General features: G+C 39.5%; 1 protein-coding gene across 1 annotated transcript in view; it reads left to right on the top strand.

Annotated features, from left to right (window-relative positions):
* Window positions 1-15,799, top strand: part of LOC136866739 (soluble guanylate cyclase 89Db) — a 175,270-nt gene that overhangs the window by 149,480 nt on the left and 9,991 nt on the right. The window contains exons 6-8 of the mRNA XM_068226828.1: window positions 1,370-1,477; window positions 9,330-9,498; window positions 14,725-14,868. Of these exons, the coding sequence (XP_068082929.1) occupies window positions 1,370-1,477; window positions 9,330-9,498; window positions 14,725-14,868 (421 nt within the window). The remainder of the gene's footprint in view (window positions 1-1,369; window positions 1,478-9,329; window positions 9,499-14,724; window positions 14,869-15,799) is intronic.

Below are 15,799 nucleotides of genomic sequence, written 5' to 3'. Positions count from 1 at the left end.
CACATTATTCCTCCTATTAACGCTTCATGAACGAGGACTTGGAAGTGCATCAAGAGACAAGTGATGTGGTAGTAGTAAAGCTGAAGGCGAATGCCGTTTAACACGTCATATAGACCTACACACACCGAGCTCGATAGCTGCAGTCGCTTAAATGCGGCCAGTATCCAGTATTCGGGAGATATTAGGTTCGAACCACACTGTCGGCAGCCCTGAAGATGGTTTTCCGTGGTTTCCCATTTTCACACCAGGCAAATGCTCGGGCTGTACCTTAATTAAGGCCACGGCCGCTTCCTTCCCACTCCCAGCCCTTCCTTGTCCCATCGTCGCCATAAGACCTATCTGTGTCGGTGCGACGTAAAGCATCTAGCAGACCTACACACACACACACACACACACACACTGAACAACAGTGCACTAATTCACATGTAATTTGTAGGTTTGTAATTTTTAAGTGGAGTATTTTAGACACACTATGGATGTTAAATCATATTTAGAATTCCTAGGTTATAGTTTTGAGATAATTTTAAGCAAATAGGAATGGCACTATTCTAATAGGTTCAGAAGTACTAATTGAATTTATATTATGATTTGAAGAAGAGAATTTATGTTCTCAAATCATGTACTGATTTGTTAATATAAACAATAAATAAACATTGTAATCAAAACAGACTTTCAACGTATTAGGTCGTGTTACGTACATGTCGTACGTGTTGAAGAGATGTTAAGTACAGAACAAAAATGGCCAACCGGACACCAGTGGGACCCGAACCCACAACCTCCCGAATGCAAGCTTAAGTTGCGCGCCCCTAATCGCACGGCTAATTCGCCCAATTTACCAGTAAGGAAGGAGATATCTATAATATAAAAAAAAATCTCATATGTTTCATGGCGAATCATGAGAGATCGTCGCCGTAAGACCTATCTGTGTCGATGCGACGTAAAGTAAATAAATAAATAAATAAATAAATAAATAAATAAATAAATAAATAAATAAACCGTACTGGTAAATGAGGCATGTTAATGATGAATGCTCAACAGTTCTTTATGCTCACTGAGTGTTTTTGTGTAAAGGACCCGTAAGAAGTTAGCTTTGTCAGATATTACTGCACGCTGTACAAAGTTCCAAAGCTCAGTACTCTGACTTTTTTGAAGTCATCCAAGACGTAGAGCACTATTATTTCCGATCTTCATCAAGTGCCACATATGCAACATAAATTACGTATGTAGTTCGGTATTCTTGAGCAACTTTGCTACACTTCTCTATGATTCATATTCAAAAACACATTTTACATCCGTGGACTAATCCGAATAATAGTACTAAAGTGAACTGTGCACATGTATTTATAAACCATTGATACTTTGTTTTCAGGATAAATAACTTGGACGAGCTTCCAAATATGGGGCTCTATTTGAACGACCTCAATCTTCATGGGCTCAGTAGGGAGATGGTGCTAACAGGGTGGCAGCATTGTTCCAGGTACTGAACAATTTCATTCTACCTTTAATATATTTTAAGTCTATAAACTTAACCACTTTTGGTACACTTTTCTATGCCATTTCTGGAAAACTTAATTTTGAAATATCCATAAACATATATGTTATAATTAAATAGATGTAGCTACGGAATAAGAATAAAATCTCTAAAATAAACCATGTCGCAATGCTTTGAAACAAGCAACTTTGTAGCTTTAAATGATTGTTGACGTCGTGATCATTGCCATGGGACCACTAGTTTTATGTAAAATTCGAACCATAGGGATATGAATTTTCATTTTAAAAATCCCATGTGCTATGGCCGGGATCTGAATGACAGCCGCGTCAGTGAAAAGCAATTAATAATGTCACTCAGTCGTGAGGCTTCTCACCTTCCTATCATATGGCAGTATGCCATTTCTCTCGAGTTAAAGCTAACCGAGATAAAAGCGGTTTTTTTTTAGCTTTTGTAGCGTCTGTGCATATTTAATCGAAAACTGTTTTACAGTTTTTGTACGAATGGTTTCCCTACCTACACATAAACCATCCCTGTTTCCTTGGACCAAAACCAGTAGTTCTCGTAAGTAGGGATATTTTCCAATTGTTAGATCTTAATGACTTATGTTGCTACGGTATAACATTACTGATCGGAGTTCTGTCCGCTTGTGTTTTTGACATAACGAAGGAGTTATTAGACATCATAATAGTTGGTAAATTGGTATAACTTGGACTTACTTCAATCCATATCAGGATGTTGAACTATGTTCAAAAATAATATGTCGGATATTGGAATAGTAATACAGTTTAGTAATAAATGTTTTTGTTTAATTCTATTCAAAATGTATCCATGGTATCGTACAATTTCTATACCATAGAATGATTCTTAACCGTGAGTTATTATATAAGTCGTGAAGCTATCTTTATCACTGAAATATACGCCAATTCTGGGAATGTATTTCATGTGCTTGAACGCATGTGGTATATACTTCTTAATATGTACGATGTATGGTACAGAAGCTATAGGTAGAACGATGATAGAGGTAATTATTATTGTTTAAAAGGAAAATGCAATGACATAATCATCCTTTGCAGATGCAAAGGCCTAGTTAATAAATAATAATAATAATAATAATAATAATAATAATAATAATAATAATAATAATAATAATAATAATAATATTAAAAGGAAGTGTTTTTCCGTCTGTCTGTCTGTCTGTCTGTCTGTCTGTCTGTCTGTCTGTCTGTCTGTCTGTCTGTCTGTCCGTCTGTGTAAGTGTAAGATCTAACATTTTTAACAAAGGTGGGTGGAAGGGGGTCCAAATGTACCTCGAAGCCGGATTTTTCACTTTTGCATTTGTTGGGTAGTTATTAACGAAAAACCGGTGGAAAAAGCGGAAAAAGTGTGTTGGTATATGACAATCCAACATGCTGTCACCAGGATTAATTGCACAGATTCACTGTCACTAGGCGTCCGACTCGTTGGCTGAACGGTCAGCGTACTGGTCTTCGGTTCAGAGGGTCCCGGGTTCGATTCCCGGCCGGGTCGGGGATTTTAACCTTAATTGGTTAATTCCAATGGCACGGGGGCTGGGTCACCTACGGGTGTCAAATAGAAAGACCTGCACCTGGCGAGCCGAACCCGTCCTAGGATATCCCGGCACTAAAAGCCATACGACATTTCATTTCATTACTGCCACTAGGCAACGTATAGGTGATACAAGTTAAGGAGCCATTTTAAGTCCATGGTGGAGGGGGCCATTTTCGGTCCCCGACACGAGGAGGCATATTCAGTCCATGATATCCGGAAGTGTTTGTCTGTGTATATGTGTGCGATGCCCAGCAAAATCTACAGCAATTGTGTGCAATAATTGATCCAAGAAATGAAGCTGTCAACGACAACAAGCAACTTTTTAAAGAATTACCCGGTGTTCTACAAATTTACAAGCCTATCGACACGTTATGTAATACAGATGAGGCTATCAACTACACGACAGAGCTTTTGAATAACTTGTAGTCATCTGGAGTACCCTCGAACATCTTGTAGTGGACGTCTGTGGCACCGATTATTTTCTTTCAGCCTGCAGTGGAACACGACTCGCAGTCAAAAAACTGATTCAGAATATTATTGAAGCCAACGTCATGACTGGATATGCCGCGGGCAAAGTAGTATTCATTCCACGGATTCAAATCATTCCTTCTGATATACCGTTTCAATTTAGACGTCTGCAACTTCCCGTTTGAGTTTCCCTATGTGCATTAACAATGTATAAGGATAATCGCTTAGAGGTATAGGACTCAATATTCGGAAACGGTGCTTATCCCATGGTCAACTGGACGTTCGTTGTTCAAGAGTTGGAAAGGCAAACACACTATACACCTTAACTCCAAATGGATGGACACTTTATATTGTTTATTCGGAATCTCTATAAGGAAAAATTAGTTTTTCTTAATAATATGGTCTTTTATATTATTTGTACAATCCTCCAAGCCGGAATCTTAAGCATTGAAAATAACTATATACCGGTAATTAAAAGTAGAATAATGTATTCATGCGATTTATGTAAAATCCAAGTGTTTTTATAAATATAACGTTTTTTATTTTGCTTTTAAATAAATAGGCCTACATTTAACTCCACATTTAAAGGTTTAATTAACAAACGTGGGCAAGCCATGGGTACACCCTAGTAATAATAATGGGTAATAATGCAATGTGGTTTATGTCTCTTTAATCCATTTTCAGGCTTAAAGGACATCGAAGTGTCATGATTTGTCTTTAACAGACGACTCATTAACGTACCCCTTAATTTACAGATAAGAATCACTCGCTTTCAATCTCACTCTTAAATGTCAATCGACTACAAACTTGAGCACTACTACTCAGTTTGTCAAACGAACAGAAGATCATTGCAATCATTGTTTAATAAAGGAACTAATTAATCTGTGGCATAATAGATATAATATAGAATAAGAGGATGTTTTTATTTAATCGTGTCAGAAACATAGCATGTAAGGTCAAAGACATTAAAATGCAATACATTCAGAAATTGGTACTACAAAAATATGATCATTTCTAGATACAAGGCAACATCACAGCACGAGGGCCTACCCGACACAAATACAATTTAAATGTAGTGTGACCAGTACGTAGCCAATTGGCACGCTTCCTTGGTGACATCAACAGATTATGAGGAGAACATGTAGTTGTGCACGACTTGCAGACAAGGGGACTTTTCATGGTCTGCTCTTCACCGCATTCGCATAGTGTGTAGTCGGAAGCGAATCCCTACTTTCTCATGTTGGTCTTTGATCTGCCAACTCCAGTGCACAGCCCGTTGAGTGCCTTCCATGTTGACCAACTTTCCTCGTGACTTGAAGGGAGGCTTTCAGAAGGTACCATCCATTCTGCCAAGTAGCTGTATATAGAACGCCATGGATATACTCGAAATTTTGAAGGTAGTTCATTGAGGCTTTCTTTGAATGAATGAAGCTTTTCCTTGACTTAAGCCATTGGGTTGCTGGTTGATATCCACATAGGGTATCTGTCCTCAAGTTCAGTGCCTTAGATTTCTCTATCCTGGCTGCAGACTCACTACGTTTATCTGGAAGTGAGAGTACTTTCTTTCAAATGGTGCAAACCTTAAAATGCCAGACATCGACTTTATTAAGACTACATTAAAATATATTAATGACTAGCAAATATACCCGTGCTTCACTACGGTATTCTACCTTGTATACGGATTTCAACGTAAATTACTGTACAGGCAGTGAGTTATATTAAATTGCATGTTCCTTAGCGCTATTCGAGAAACAAAATAGAGAGGACGCCATACGTTGTTTCCGATGTGAGGTGCGTATTGGGAGTTTTAATGAAATTTGTGCATTGGGAAAGTTTTGATGACAATGACAGACCACGTTTCCCACTGCCAATCACAATCGAGTTCGGGAGTTTCTACTATAATGGCTGGTTCACTTGGCAACTGCCATTCACAGTAGAGATGAGGAATTTTCATTATAAAGACATACCCCTTTTCCTAATGCCAGTTACATTCGAGTTCGAGAGATTTGATTATAATGGAGAAATGCAGCGCTATCTAACGCATCAAGAATCCAGACACGACAAAATGTCATAGGAGGTCCATATTGTCAACAAAGTCAGGTACGATCAACTTGTACCATTCAACAAAAGTCCGCCTTTCTTTGACTCATTGCATGAAGCTGATTTAAATATGGCATTAATCTTGCACAATCTATGTATACAGTCAAAAACGTGTGCAATATTTTTTACAATGTTGTGATATCTTAATGAATAATTCATTTAAAAAGGCCAGTCATGTTGTATTGAATCTGGGCAATCCACGGACATAATGATATATTAACCTGTGCAACGTTTGGACGTTGTGATTTACATCCTGTTCATGTTCGTGTCAGTTTTAAGACTCAAGACTTGACAAGACGCCAGAACGCCGCGGTATAAGATGCATAAACGTTTTATCTAATGGCTTTATCGTGTCCTTACCATTTTAGTGGTTTTTGGTTTGTGACTTAAGATGTCTTGAAAGTGTGACGAAACATGTATCATTAATATATTTTAATGTACTGTAGTCTTAATAAAGACGATTTATGGTATTGTAAAAGTGGAACATTTGATATAAGGATTTCACAAGTTAATACTTAACGACAATACGGGCTCAGATATGAAATTTATCACGTGTAATACTCTAATGAGTCTGCAAGTCTTATTTAAGGTAATATCCACTTGATCAGCGTGGCTTGATCTATAACAGACGGAAAATGTGTTTTCTGCAGCTGAATAGAAAAGGGCTATAGTTGAAGTTCTTGAAGTGCGAGGCTGCGTCCCCCAGATTGTACCCGTTACTTTCCGATACCTTCCTTTTGGTGTTCAAGCCGTGCGTTCTGTAGGTGAGTGCTCGATCAAGAGTTACTGCTAGATATATGCGGGAGTGAAGCAGCGTTCTATTTGTGTGCCTTTCCAGGTTACCCCAAGTTTTCTTGACGCATGCATGTTCTTCGATGTGAAAGGTGCAGATTTATGTTTTTGATGGACTCGAATTCAGATGGTTCTCCTGGTAATAATCACCTGCATCTTGTAGAGCATGTGAGAGCTTCTCTTCAGCATGTTCGAAACTTGCCTCTTTAACTGCTAGAGCAAGAACACCTCCATAAATAAAACTCTTCGTTCCTTGCGGGCGGGGCTCATCATTAATATAGATGTTAAAAAGTAGAGGAGCTAACACACTTCCTTGCGGAAAACCATTCTTCAGATTCCTCCATCTGCTTTGCTGGCCTTGAAATTCAACAAAAAATCTTCTCTTTTGGAGAAAGCACTCAATCATTCGAGTTATACTGCAGTCTTCATTTATTCTATAGAGTTTACGTAGCAGTATACCGTGGTTTACTGTGTCGTAGGCTGATGTCAGGTGGGTAAAAACTACCCCTGTGACTCTATTGGTTTCATAGCTATCTTGTATATGCTACGTGAGTATTTTGGAAGTACAACTTCTGGAATGTTCTGGAATGACCAATGGTTCTAACATTTCAGACAGTCTATCCAAAAATTATTCATTCTAAGCTTTTGTAAATATGGCACAATGAAGAGATTGGTCTGTAGTTCTTAGAATCTCTTGTTCTCTTGCCAGGCTTGAATATTGCAATGACTGCGGATTTCTCCACAGCTTAGGTATTTTGAAGTTGTTTATGCAATTGTTGAATACACTCAGGAGCCACTGTTTAGTAGCAGGACCATTTTTTAAATTGTTCGATGCAGATGTCATCGAGACCTGCCGCCTTACCATTTTTGCACTAATGAAGCACTCTAATGAGATCTTCCAGAGAGAAGCGATGAGCAAGAATGCTGACGCATCTGGTAACAGATTTTTTTCTGCTTTTGCCTTTAGGATTTTTATCTAGCAAGAAAACTGCTGTCTAGAATTATGTAAATGCTATATATATTAGAATGCTTCGTGCTTAGTGTTACGAATTCTGTCATATTGCTTGGGTCTCTTGACAGGCCATGCTGCCTCTCATATTAAACAATTCTTCAGTTGTATTCAGAATGCTATATGAGCCCCGTTCGAGCTCTCAGCCAAGGAATATCCTTGAATGTGCCGAGAATTGAACCCAAAGCGTCCTACAACACAGGGCGGCTGATATCGTCGTTTAACAACAATTACATGGTATGCAGTGTGTACAGTAAATCTGGGCACAACAATTCGGTGTTCAGACTAATAAAGGACAGATATGCACAGTTATTACTAACACCTTTAAAGCGGTCTTAGCTTTCCCAGAGTTCGTTGCACCAATCAGAAAGACGGTCAAAGCCAGAAGCTGCATGTGTGGCCTCTCACTGAAACGCAATTAAAATTTATGTTTGATATCAAAGAATTTCTTTGACAATGGCAGATTCACTTTGCGAAATATATCGATGGGCAGGAAAATACAGTATACTGAAACACTCAACATCTTGAACTTCGTGACATATTCCTAACGATGTTTACTGTGCGATGTCTCGTGCAATTGTTTAGAACTAATTCTGGTCGTTTCTCTCCTTACGATCTGGATATCATAAAGAACACATTTAATGCCATATACCAGAGCGGTCATGAGTGAAATATGTATTTCCAGCCTTGGGTTTTTATCCATCCATTATCTAAAGGCTAAGCCTTGTCGCTGCAGCCACATCCCACGGTCTTCGCCGTGACATAGGAAGCAAAACCCAGTTGAGTGATTATGTTCCTAAGATATGAGAGACGCGATCTTCCTCTCGATTTCTTGCCTAGGACCTTGCCTTCGAAGACATTCTGGAGAAATGTTTCATGTCGTAGGACGTATCCATGAAATTTAGCTTTCCTATGCCCTATTGAACAAATTAAGGCCCGTTTCTGATTAACATCATTCAAGATTTGGATATTAGTCTTCTTTTATATCCAACCCGCCTCTGTCAGTCTTCTCCAGAACCACATTTCTGCAGCTTCTAGTCTTTATTGTGCTTGTTTTCCCAAAGTCCAGGTCTCACAACCGTAAGTTAGTACACTCCAAACAAAGGTTTTAACAAATGTCTCTCTGGTTTCAGTTCTTATGTGCTTATTTAACGATGGATTTTTCCTGCTGTGAAACACTTCTTTTGCCATAGCATTCTTTTTTTTTACTTCTGTCAGGCACTGATTATCATCGGTAATAACAGTACTCATATAAGAAAATTATTTAATCTGATCTATTCTTGGACAGTCTAATTTAATGTTTGTTTTCAGTTCAGTCTTCTTCTTTTGAACGATCATCATTTTCGTATTATTTGTGTTTATTTTTAGCCTGAACTTCTCTAACATGTTGTTTAGTATACGCAGAATCCTAGTCAAGGCTAAGTTAGGAATGAATTCGATGGATGAAGCTGTACGCATAAACCGGCTTCGGTGGTGAGGTCATGTAAGGTGAATTGAGGAGGATAGGTTACCTAGGAGAATAATGGACTATATTATGGAGGGAAAGTCAAGTAGAGGAAGACCAAGACGACGATAGTTAGACTCAGCTTCTAACGATTTAGAGGTATAAAACTAAACGAGGCCACAGTACTAGTTGCAAATAGATGATTGTGGCGACGTTTAGAAAATTCACAGAGGCTTGCAGACTGAACGCTGAAAGGCATAATGGTCTATAATGATTATGTATGTATTTAGGGAGTGAGTGATGCATTCTACTGTATAACATTCGATTTTTATATAAATTCCTTTTGCTTTTAAACTCCGTTAGCTAGCAAACATTGCCCACCCCACTTGTGTAAGGATGGCCGGTTATGTTGTATTTATGTTACGTGGTTCTTGAAACGTTTGCCTCCTTTTCAGACTAGAACTAATGTTTGAGCGGGCCGAACAGCGCTCTCTCCAGTTGGAGAACAGCTATAAGATGCTGGACTGTTGGAAAAGAAGAGGCGATGAACTTCTCTACTCCATGATCCCACGGTCTGTAGCTGACAGGCTTCGTGCAGGCAAAGGATCGCTCAATACATGTCAGGTACCTGCCCATGATTATGTGCTAAATTTTCTAACTTAGAAATTGAAATTCCAGATAAAGGTTTCCTTTTACCCAAGAAAAGTCACGATCATTCCATGAACAAGTGGAGGAATCATGTTTAACACGGGATTCGAAGCACAGTGAGTGCTCAGTAATGTGAGTCGTGTTAAAACCTAATGACTGTCAGTGGAATGTGCTGAAAAAGTTGACGTCAATCGAGGAGAAACGTTGAAAATCGTGTAACGTCCACTGATCGGAAAACAAAGAACTGATTGTAGCCAAACCAGGCAAGCAGTCATAAAATAGTGAAAGCATAAGTTTTTCACGGAAAAGTTAATTATTTCAGAATTAAGTTTTACAAAAATGAGAAAGAACACTTCTGACATTATACGATTATATTCACAATTACATTTTATTACTTAAATTATGAAACTTCATTGTAAATGATGAAAACTAATGTTTTACAAGAAATAATTAATATCATAGATAAAAACGCGTATAATATTACAGTTTTTCATGTTCAGTTCTCCCCTACTATGAAATCATGCTCCATCATCATACTGCGACTAATCTCAATCTGCCCATTGTTGTCGTAAACGAATATACAGAATATTCAATATAAGAATACAAAGAACTTCCATTGCATCCAACGTATTGGAATGTGTCCTTGTAAATAACACGATTCATTCCGATCATTTCGGTGGACAAAATACGATTTGAAACGATAGTCACTTGTCAAGCCTCGTTAACACTACGAAAGCACACAATTTGACACAATTCGATTTCGCAACATGAAAGAGCACGCAAAAAACTGCGCGAGGCCGCTTCAAACTCAGTACAGTTTGGCATTTAGTGCGCTGTTGTTGATAAATTGCAATATTGCCAGACAAGAGATATCGGTTCAATGTTTATATTACAGTAAACATATGGTTGATTGGCGAAATATCTACACTTCGAGTTGAGTTAGGTTTGACGTGTGGAACGTGAAGAAATCATCATGTCGTTCAGATATGGCTGACGAGTGCGCACGTCAGGCACAAGCAAGACTGGCACTCTATACTGAACCGTTGGTGGTCCAAGGTCATGGGTTCAATACATATCGCTAGAAACCTAACAAACATTGCGATGTATAATGCAGGAAAATGCTCATTTTATCGTCCCGGTTTCTCCAGACACGGGCGTGACCACCGTTATATTACTGACTGAAAGGCTGGGGGGTTTGTCGGAGAGACGGTATTATGGATTCATCCCTCCGTGCAGACATTTTAGGTACTACTGCAACCGCAGAGAACTAAGGTGTGTAGTTAATGGCACTCAAAGCAAACGTTATCTTGAAACAATATTCTAATGTTTCAGTCGACGTTGAACGCGACCACGACGCATTGTTTATCATAAATCTGTTCGCACGAAGGGCAAGCAAACACACTTCGACTCTGAAACTGTAACATACTGCATTTTAGGGACTGGCGATGTGATTTGTAGCCGCGCTGTTCTAATAATCATGTCATTATCCTCCCATTATAAGTTATACCCATTCTGCACGTGTCGAGTTATTTACAGGCTGAAAATTCAGCCAAGGAGCCTAACATTTAGAAACGTAATTCTGATGATTGGGTTTAGTTAGTGCCATTTTTTCAATGAAAATTGTCTGCTTGTCATACTACGGGCTTTCCTTAAAAAAAAAATTCTAACCATTATCCTTATATCGTCGTTACTCCTGCATAAACCACTACATTTTATCTTCGAACTTTGGTCGGTAAGGTTCTGCCTTCTAAGGTCCAATATTTATGCAAGTATTGCCAATGAATTCTCGTTCTTCGTTATATATGTGCTCTAGGTCACATATTTCTCCAAAATTCATTGGCCAACAAAAAACGTTCAACGTGTCAGGGATATTACAGTATGCCTTTGTTTAGAGGACCTCGGGTTCGGTTCTCGACCTGGTCGTGAATTTTAACTGCGCGTGTTTAATTCCTCTGGCTTAGGGACTCGGTGTTTGTGTTCGTCTTTATACAAGTCTATTCGTGTATACACACAAAGCTACCAACCAGCACATAAATACGCATATTCTCCACACAGGATTGGCGTCAGGAAAGGAGTCCGGCCGTAAAATTGGACCCATTCCACACAAAGTGCCTACCCCATGAAGCTGAAGAAAGGTCATAAACTACCGTCTTATTGTTTATTCTAATTCGACATTAGCGTGCTCTGAGTTTCTGCACTTGTTGATGTTACTATTTCTCTGCAGAAGGAAATTAAAGTTCTTAATAAACCAATCATCACGTGAAGTATGAAATCCAGCTACCTCGACAGAGATATGAAATACATATTTTTAAGAAATTAAAGTAAGTTATGGATATCTGTGAGAACATCACAGTTAAAATACAATATATTTTACATTTCGAACTTCAAATAAACTTGTGATTGCTGTGTATGTAATTAGTTAAGGTGTTTCCATTAAGATTATCAGGGTAAAATTGATGCTTTTACGTGCATATAGTATGTTTGCAATTTTAATAATCTAAAATTATTTTTTACATTTATTATCATCAGTTAGATTATCCGAACAGGACAGTTGAACTAGTCGATTGATTGAAATATATTCTTCCAAGGGAATACTAATCAGTTACTGTACATTTCAAAGAATCTCTATGAGCATCGATAGCGAACTGCTCTGTGCAATTAACCCCTACAAGGTAAATGGCTCTAAAATTCACGTCCGGGGACTGACTGGCTGAGGTGGTAAAGGTGTGCTCGGTTCACCCGGAAGTACGTGGGTTCACCGTCAGGAATTCGACTTTTTTTAAACGAGATTTCTACTTCAGGAGGTGCACATGACCCTGAATTTCACTCAGCCTACACCAAAAATGAGCACCAAATTAGTTCCTGAGGCAAAGGTGGCCGGACGTAGAGCTGACCGCTCTACCGCCACCAAGTGCTAAGGCTGCGAATAGTGGAAGATTTTACCTTCCACCCCTCCAAGTGTCTTCATGGCCTGTACTGCGATGACTTTGCTTTGCTTTGTTTAAGATTCACGTCCATAGTTACCCGATAGCAATCGTTTCTGGTCATTCTAAATAATGCAGTCCGAGATATGATTAAAAGTTTATTAGAGTATTGACCATATTCCTCACTTCCGTATTACGAGTACACTAGGGTAGGGTGGAGTTCTGTTATTCGGGATGACTATTCACTACCGTGTTAAATCCCCTCACGTACTTTGGAGTTGTCATTTGTTCCGATTATACAAGGCCGATTGGCTGTGTAGTTTTGCTGTGCTAATAGGCTTAATGTAAGGGGCGATAAAGAAATTATGTTCCATGGCCGTACAGTCCTGAAACGGGATGTCACTCAGGCAAAATCGCCGTGAGCACTGAGGCACGCATCCCACCGACGCACCAGGTTGAAGATCCCTGCGTGGTAAAACACCGTGTCCTGCTGCGTGAAGAAATCCGTAACTGCCTGCTGCACATTCTCGTCCGACAGGAAGCGTTGACCCTTCAAGGCCTTTTTGAGGGGACCGAAGGCGCGATAATCGCATGGGGAGAGATCAGGACTATAGGGCGGGTACTCGAGTGCCTCCCACTTGATTTGGCGTACCTTCTGCGTGACGACCTGTGCGACCGACGTCTTTTGTCGAAACTCGACCCGCACGAAACTTGGTGCACCGTTCCACAACGGTGGTTTTCAAGAGACATGCTACCCCATACACAGTCTTCATTCTTCAATGACCGAGCTCGATAGCTGCAGTCGCTTAAGTCCGGCCAGTATCCAGTATTCGGGAGATAGTGGGTTCGAAACCCACTGTCGGCAGCCCTGAAGATGGTTTTCCGTGGTTTCCCATTTTCACACCAGGCAAATGCTGGGGCTGTACATTAACTAAGGCCACGGACGCTTCCTTCCCATTCTTAGGCCTTTCCAGTCCCATCGTCGCCATAAGACATATCTGTGTCGGTGCGACGTAAAACAAATAGAAAAAAAAACATTCTTCAATGGATGTGCACCGGTGTTTGTTATTCGGCAGCCAAGAACAGAATAACATCACGTTGGTCCTGTTTGGACGCATTTGGTAATAACGTCGCCATAGTTCACGTGGCCGCACTAAACGCATGCACCTCTGCACGACACAATTGCCACACTAATCCCTTTGCCTACATGTTCGTGATTATATACCCGGATCTTAGTCGCGCTACGTTGCATGCCCGCTGCAGCGACGCACTCAAACAAAAACATTTTGATCACGCCTTATATTTTCTGCGTCTGTACATGCAAAGTTAAATGAACGTAATATGTCGCAAACGTCCTTTAAATGCAATAGTATGTATATTTGCATACGTGTGTACACTATTTTCTTGAGTTCAAATGTATACAATTAAGAACATGAAATTAATTCATTAGTAAGAATGTCATATATTTACATTTTTCCTTTCCTATTGCCGTTTCCTTCCGTTACAAGGAATTCGGATCTCTCATGATTTAAATATGATCAACATAACAGAGTGGAAACCGCACTATCGGTTCACAAGTTATGAGCTTTATTCTCGGTGTCGTACAGTTTTTAGAGAGGGAGTGAATGATAAAGCCATTTTATTGCAGTATTGATAGTATGATGTTGAAGGCCTAAACGTATTTTCCTTCTTTTAATGTCATGCATACATTTCATAATACAGGGCTAATTATCAACTCTTGCTATCAGTGCGTGCCGTGCGCTTCAAGAACGATGCAATAAAAATTGCGATTTTGCTTAATGTCATCAACAGCCAATGACAGCGATTAAAAGAATGGTCTGCATACTGGAGCTGTTTTCTGATTCACTGGTGGAGACAAGAGCGGCAGAACTACAGTCATGCTGTTTTTCAGAGTAGCAGTCAGACTTTAACTGGTATTATAATGGCTTCTTTGCTGAAATTTGATAAATGATAATGTCTAATCATTCTTACAACTTCACTGTGTGAGAGAAGGAGAATTACTGTCTGAATATTAAAAATAAGTTTGTAAAATGAACAATTTGAATATCCTAAAAGTTGTATGTATTGTAATTATAAGCTTCCGTACAGGTATTTATTTTCAAATATTAGGCCTGTATTTTTTCCCATCTTCTAATTTCACGCTAATATAAAATGCAGGACTCATGTATCACTATGTACTTTGTCATATTGGACAGAATCTGCTCCCTTTACTTCTATTGTAAAACCACTGTGTGATTGTGTTCCATTTCTTTTGCAGTCATTTGATGCGGTTTCAGTTCTATTTTGTGAATTGGTGGACTTCAGTTCAGCTACTGTACAAGATGCTATGGATGTCGTGAGCAGTATGAACGCTGTCTTCACATGTTTCGATGCTCTAATGGATCGCTGTAATGTTTATAAGGTGATGATAAATTCAATAAATTTGAATATCATGTCACTAAATAATGTAAACTGTGCTGCATGTGGCATGTTGTAGTTTGTCATAGTGATCTGGGAACGATAAGAATTTTTTTCAATCGTATAGTATTCTAGCAAATATGACAACCTGATACATGTTTGTGTGATCTTTCGTGACCAAGTCTTCCCCACATACAATTTAAATGTGAAATCTAATTTTAATTGCTTGGGTACCTTTCTTTGTCCTGTTACAATTACAAGTACACGGGTTCATGATGGCGGGGACACACCACTGTCATAAAATTCACATGCTTCACGTACACCTGTCGTTATTCCGATATCTATCCTATCACCGAATGGAGCAAGCTTCAGCTTAATAGCGGCTTGTTTTGGCCAGCCTTGTAGCTCTACAATCCGAAGGGGGACGAGCTTGGCGCCACAGTCGGCTGTTTTGAGAATGGTTGTCCGTGGTTTTCCATTCTCTTGCACTAAGGTGAATGCCGGGACAGATCCTTATATAGACCACGGCCGCCAAGCCCGTAACCTTCTCCACACCACAAATCTCGCTGGCCTGAGGAAGGGCTTTAACCTGCGAGAGGCCTGTCGTGTACGGAATGAAACCTTTTGTAGTTAGTCTCTCTGACCTGTAATATGTATCAATTAAGAATATTATATATGCCCTTTGATAAACAAACAATCTTGACATCGTGTTCATAGCTATGGCTCCTCAAATCTGGCTTCCTTGGATGAATGGTCAGCGTCGGCGCCTTCGTTTCAGAGGGTGCCAGGTTCGATTTCTGTCCGGGTCGGGTTTTTTGTCTGCACGTACCTGTAATTCTGAATACATCTCTTTACATAGGATTGGCGTCAGCAAGGCCGCAATTCAGGGCCAAATCCATATGTGCGACAAAATTTGCACCCGTGACCCCACCAGG

The sequence above is a fragment of the Anabrus simplex genome, chromosome 3, assembly GCF_040414725.1.
Source record: "Anabrus simplex isolate iqAnaSimp1 chromosome 3, ASM4041472v1, whole genome shotgun sequence".
NCBI lineage: Eukaryota > Metazoa > Arthropoda > Insecta > Orthoptera > Tettigoniidae > Anabrus > Anabrus simplex.
This window is presented reverse-complemented; position numbering and strand designations above follow the sequence as displayed.